General features: G+C 44.3%; 1 protein-coding gene and 1 pseudogene across 1 annotated transcript; one reads left to right on the top strand and one right to left on the bottom strand.

Moving 5' to 3' along the window:
* Positions 1–2,664: 2,664 nt before the first annotated feature.
* Positions 2,665–3,080, bottom strand: LOC123931905 (peptidyl-prolyl cis-trans isomerase NIMA-interacting 4-like). Its single transcript, XM_045989602.1, has one exon. The coding sequence runs from the start codon at positions 3,063–3,065 to the stop codon at positions 2,679–2,681; it is 387 nt and encodes a 128-aa protein (XP_045845558.1). The 5' UTR covers positions 3,066–3,080; the 3' UTR covers positions 2,665–2,678.
* A 2,222-nt stretch (positions 3,081–5,302) lies between these two features.
* On the top strand, positions 5,303–6,076 carry LOC123931903 (annotated as a pseudogene).
* The last annotated feature ends 271 nt before the right edge of the window (positions 6,077–6,347 follow it).

Below are 6,347 nucleotides of genomic sequence, written 5' to 3' on the forward strand. Positions count from 1 at the left end.
GAGTAGACATCCTTATTTCTGACCTTAGGGGAAAATCTCTTTGTTTTCTCCGTTGAGTATAATGTTGGCTGTGGATATTTCATATAAGGCCTTTATCATGTTGAGATATATTCCCTGGAGACCTACTTTGTAGAGGGTTTTTATCGTGAATGAATGTTGTACTTGGTCAAATGTTTTTTCTTTTTCTTTTTTCTTTTTTAGCAGATTCTTATTTTAAGTTTTTATTTATTTATTTGACAGACAGAGATCACAAGTAGGTGGAGAAAGAAAGGGAAGCAGGCTCCCTGATGAGCAGAGAGTCCGATGTGGGGATCCATCCCAGGACCCCGGAATTATGACCTGAGCCAAAGGCAGATGCTTAACCCACTGAGCCACCCAGGTGCCCCCTCAAATGTTGTTTCTTCATCATTTGAAATGATCATATGGTTATTATCCTTTCTCTTATTGATGTGATGTATCATGCTGGTTGTTTTGCAAATACTGATCCATCCTTGCATCCCAGGAATAAATCCTACTTGATCTTGGTGTAAGATTTTTTTTTAATGTATTGTTTGATTTGGTTGGCTAATATTTTGTTGAGGATTTTGCATCTTTATTCATGAGAAATATTGGCCTGTAGTTCTTTTGTGTGTGTGTGGTGTCTATGCGATACTGGCTTCACAGAAAGAATTTGGAAGAGTTTCTTCCTCTTGCATTTTTGGGAATAGTTTGAGAAGAATGGGTATTAACTCCTTTAAATGTTCAGTAGAATTCATCTGTGAAGCCATCTCTTGTAGGCAGCATTTGATGGGTCTTTTTTTCTTTTTTTTCCTGTTACCCTATGTCTTTTGGTTGGAGCATTTAGTCCATTTACATTCAAATTAATTATTGATAGGTATGTATTTATTTCCATTTTGTTACTGTTTTGTAGTTCTTCCTATGGATTTTCTCTGATCCTTTTTTCTGCTCTTTCATGGTTTGTTGGCTTTTTTTAGTGATGTCCTTAGAATTCTTTCTTTATTCTTTGCGCATCTATTAGTGAGGGTTGGCTTTTTTAAAAGATTTTATTTATTTATTTAACAGAGAGAGAGAGAGAGAGAGAGAGAGAGGGAGCACAAGTAGGAGGACTGCGAGAAGGAGAAGCAGACTTCCTGCCAAGCAGGAGCCCAACGCAGGTCTGGATCCCCAGGATCCTGGATCATGACCTGAGCCAAACCCAGCTGCTTAACAGACTGAGCCACCCAGGTGTCCCACCCTTGGCCTTTTTGTGACAAAACAATCATTCTTTATTTTTTAAAAACATTATTTCAAGGGGTGCCTGAGTGGTTCAGTCAGTTAAGCATCTGCCTTCAGCTCAGTCATGATCCCAGAGTCCTGGGATCAAGCATGGCATCGGGCTCCCTGTTCAGCAGGGATCTTGCTTCTCCCTCTCCCATTCCCCTTGTTGATGCACTTTCTCTGTCTCTCTCTCTCTCTCTCAAATAAATAAATAAATAAATCTTTAAAAAGCAAACCAGAAAAAATCCTAAAAAACCTTCAGTGTCTTCTGCTGACCTTCCCATGATACCTTATCATTTTTTAGACACCTAAAAAAAGGCTGTCCTCTAGTTATTTCTGTTCACCTCACCCTCTTAGATAACTTTATTTTTTTAAATAAGATTTTATTTATTTATGAGAGAGAGAGTGGACAAGCAGGGGGAGTGGCAGGCAGAGGGAGAGGGAGAAGCAAGAGCTCTATTGAGCAGAGAGACAAAGGTGGGGCTTGATCCCAGGACCCGAGGATCACAACCTGAGCTGAAGGCAGATGCTTAGCTGCCTGAGCACCCAGGCGCCCCTATTGGACAACTTGACTAATAAATGTTAAGAGTTTAGGGGCCTGGTTAGCAAAAGGAAGTTACTTGCAAACCCCGGATATAGGGGCGGGCCAGGCCAGATAGCCGTACTCAATCAGAGGGGTGTGCATATATTTACTGTGGTAGGTTGAAATCTGATTGGCCACCTGTGTGTGGGCCGGGCTCAACCACCACTATAAAAGATGGTCTGTGAGGCTAGAGGGAGGAGGTGTTTTTTTAGCAAGAGCAGCAGCCGCAGCAGCGGCGCCACCGCGAGCAGCCCCGCCCAGAGCAGCCCGCCCAGAGCAGTAGCGGCAGCGGTGAGCCTCAAGCTGTGCACCAGCAGCGGTGCCCCGGCCAGCGACGCTGCCCTGAGCCAGAGCATCAGCAGCAGCGCTGCGCAAGCAGCCACGCTGCCTCGGGCAGTGCCGCCACCAGGAGCAACCTCTCCGGGAGTGGGCCTGTGGTAAGGTGAGGGTGGGGCAGGGAGCCAGTGATTGGGAGGCGGTGGTCCCCAGCAAGGCTCGGGCACCTACTGGTTAGTTTGGTTTCTAATGCAGTTTGGTTACTAATGCAGTTTGGTTTCTAATGCAGTTTGGTTTCTTTTTTTTTTTTTTTAAGATTTTATTTATTTATTTGACAGACAGAGATCACAAGTAGGCAGAGAAGCAGGCAGAGAGAAAGGAGGAAGCAAGCTCCCTGCTGAGCAGAGAGCCCAATGTGGGGCTCGATCCCAGTACCCTGGGATCATGACCTGAGCCGAAGGCAGAGGCTTTAACCCACTGAGCCACCCAGGCACCCCATGCAGTTTGGTTTCTGATGCAGTTTGGTTTCTTTTTTTTTTTTTTTTCAGTCTTTTGTACAATTTTATTTTCTCCCTTCAACCATAATAATATGATATCCAAATTTTGTCTTAAATGGAGGGTCTGTAAACACAGGCTTATCCAGCCCACTTATAGGCAAGGCAAATGCTGCTTCTTGAAATGGTCCCACCATGGAACCTCTGGTCATCCAACCCAAGTCGCCCCCTTGCCTGGCTTTATCTTCACTATACTGTGTGGCCACTTCATTGAATCTCATTCCAGACTTTAACTTTTCCATGGCTTCCATGATTTTCCCATGTTTTTCACACAGAATGTGTCTGACCTTTACTGCACTGCCACCACCTTTGGGACCCTGAGCCTTCTTGTCAGAACTGTCACTCCCAGAGGCTGCTCCCCCTTTCCTGGAACCACTTTTTCCCTTGGGCGGCATCTTCGGAACTCGCGGCAGAACTGCAGTTTGGTTTCTGATGCAGTTTGGTTTCTGATGCAGTTTGGATTCTGATGCAGTTTGGTTTCTGATGCAGTTTGGATTCTGATGCATGGCACGAAATAAAGCTTTGCTTGATTTTTGCTTTGTGTCAGTCTCGTTCCTTTGATCACGGACCCTAACAAAGAGCTATCAGTGTTATGCACAAATCGCAGACGTTTTTCAGGGACGATTTCAAATTCCTGTGCAGATACTGTCAGTGCAGTTACAGATGAAATGATAATTACTTCCCAGCAAGCAGGTGAGCTCGCTGAGTCTCAAATCTTTATCTTATTGCCCAGCTGACCCCTTGCTACACCTGTGTGAATGCTGCCCCTGAGGTCACCGTCCTGGCATCAACCACCGATTTGGTAAGTAGCTATCCTTTTCAAATATCTGTTAGACTCTTAGAAGAAACAGCATCCATCTCAGCAACCCATATTTCCAGTGGGAAACAGTGTACGGATGAAAGCCTTCTGCCTGTGTGCCGGAACGTGGACCCAGAACCAGGCAACGTGACGGTGTCCTGAGGGCTCAGGAGAAACAGCTGTTGCCCGTGTCCAGCTCCTCTGGGACTGCCAGGCGTTACCCCTCCATTTTTTCTGTGCCCTGAAATCTCTGTCTTGTGGCCGACAAACCGACTGACCCTGAAAGTATTTCCCCTACGACTCTTCTCTGTAGACACGGAAAGGGCAGAGAGAGCATTTGGCAGCTCCCACCCCGAGGGGACACCGGCCATCCGCGAACACTCGGTGGTGCTGGCACCGGTTTCTTCATTGCTGGGAGCCAGTGCGCCTAACTGGTCTGTAACGGAGCGTCTCCAGAATTCCTGCCCTCAGTGGATCCTAGTACACTTCCAGCTCCCCTTTACAGAAATGATCTGCACAAACTGCAGCTTTGAACTGTGCTTTGGTGTCGCTGTTCACTGAGTCGCGTGTTAGTCTGTCTGCACTCACAGGGCCTCTGCGTCGGAGGGCACTCCGGAGTCGCCTCACCCGTCCACCCGCAATAATAAGGTGGTTTCTTATTCCCGCGTTCGGAGCGCTAACCGGCTGGGTGCTCTCCCCTCTTCCTGAGAGCAGGACGCTTTTCATGACGGCCCCCATGGAAACCCATGAGCAAAGAGTTGCTGAGCTTTGCCAGTCCTTAGTGGACTGATGGGATCGGTGACCACAGTAGTTTCCAGACTCACAGGCTCAGTGGAATTCTAGGTAATGCAAACTTTGTTCATGTTCACATCAAGTCAACTGACCTATTGTCTAAATTCATTGCACGATGTAAAATAATTTGACTCAAAAAAAATAAATCAAATAAAAATAAAATAATTTGACTCTTTCCTTTCTCCCTTAACTTAGTTTGCTTCATTGATTAATTCAATATTTTTATCCTAAATGTGCTTCCCTCTTCCTTTTTAAAGATTTTATTTATTTATTTATTTATTTATAGAGGAGGGAGGGACAAGCAGACTCTGCACTGAGTGCAGAGCCAGACACAGGGCTCCATCCCAGGCCACTAGATTGTGACCTGAGCCAAAGACTGGAGTAGATGTTGCTCTCTGAAGCCATTTGCTGCTCCCCATGTCTTCTCTCTATCCGTGCGGTGAGCACTATCGTCACAGCGTGGGCTCTCTGAGAAGTATTTGGTTTACTTGATTTACTTGGTTTACATGGTACCTTCTCTCTTACTTGCCTTTCTGTCTTAGTTAATTATTTTCTCATTAGCTCTATAAAATACACTCAATAAAGTCCCAGAATGCAAATCATTGCTTGGAGGATGTGTTCTCTCATACCCTCTGTTCCCACCGTAGGGTCTTATGTTTATCAAAATTCAGTTGATGGAGCGCCTGGGTGGCTCAGTCATTAAGTATCTGCCTTCAGCTCAGGTCATGATCCCAGGGTCCTGGGATCAAACCCCACATCAGGCTCCCTGCTCAGCAGGAAGCCTGTTTCTCCCTCTTCCACTCCCTCTGTTTGTGTTCCCTTTCTCACCGTCTGTCAAATAAATAAATAAAATTTTTAAAAATTCAAATTCTTAATTCCAATGTTACTTTTAAATTTTATTATTTATTTGATATAGTGTATACCAGTGGAACGCAATTGCAAGTAAAAGTTTCTATTTAAGAGATTCCTTAAAAAAAAAACCTAGGATAAACCAGTTCATGCCGGAGCCCTGGGAAGGAAGTGTCTCTGTTGGATCCAGCCTCTCCGCAGGACTCTGAGAAAAGCTACCACCAGATAGACACCACCTGTCACCATGGGTAAAGGAGACCCCAACAAGAAGCGGGGCAAGATGTCCTCGTACGCCTTCTTCGTGCAGACCTGCCGGGAAGAGCACAAGAAGAAACACCCGGACTCTTTCGTCAATTTTGCCGAATTTTCCAAGAATTGTTCGGAGAGATGGAAGACCATGTCTGCAAAGGAAAGGCCGAAATTTGAAGATATGGCAAAAAGTGACAAAGCTCGATATGACAGGGAGATGAAAAATTATGTGCCTCCCAAAGGTGACAAGAAAGGAAAGAAAAAAGATCCCAATGCTCCTAAAAGGCCTCCATCTGCTTTCTTCCTGTTTTGCTCTGAACATCGACCAAAGATCAAAAGTGAACACCCTGGTTTATCCATTAGGGATAAAAATTGGGTGAAATGTGGTCTGAACAGTCGGCCAAAGATAAACAACCATATGAACAGAAAGCAACAAAGCTAAAGGAGAAATATGAAAAGGATATTGCTGCATATGGCGCCAAGGGCAAAAGTGAAGCTGGAAAGAAGGGCCCTGGCAGGCCAACAGGTTCAAAGAAGAAGAATGAACCAGAGGATGAGGAGGAAGAGGAAGAGGAGGAAGAAGATGATGAGGAAGAGGAGGAAGATGAAGAATAAATGGCTATCCTGTAATGATATGTGTGGAGTGTGTGTGTGTGCTCTGGCAATTGTTTTGCTAAGAATGTGAATTCAAGTGCAGCTCAATATTAGCTTCAGTATAAAAACTACAGATTTTTGTATAGCTGATAAGATTCTTTGTAGAGAAAATACTTTTTTAAAAATGCAGGTTGTAGCTTTTTGAGGGGCTACTACATACAGTTAGATTTTAAAGCTTCTGATGTTGAATGTTTCTAAATATTTAATGGTTTTCTTAATTTCTTGACTTGTGTTTTGTAGCACAGCAAACTTGTAGGAATTAGTATCAATAGTAAATTTTGGGTTTTTTAGAATGTTGCATTTTGGGTTTTTTTAATTTTTATAATAAAATTAT

Source organism: Meles meles, chromosome 19, assembly GCF_922984935.1.
Source record: "Meles meles chromosome 19, mMelMel3.1 paternal haplotype, whole genome shotgun sequence".
In the NCBI taxonomy this organism is placed as follows: domain Eukaryota; kingdom Metazoa; phylum Chordata; class Mammalia; order Carnivora; family Mustelidae; genus Meles; species Meles meles.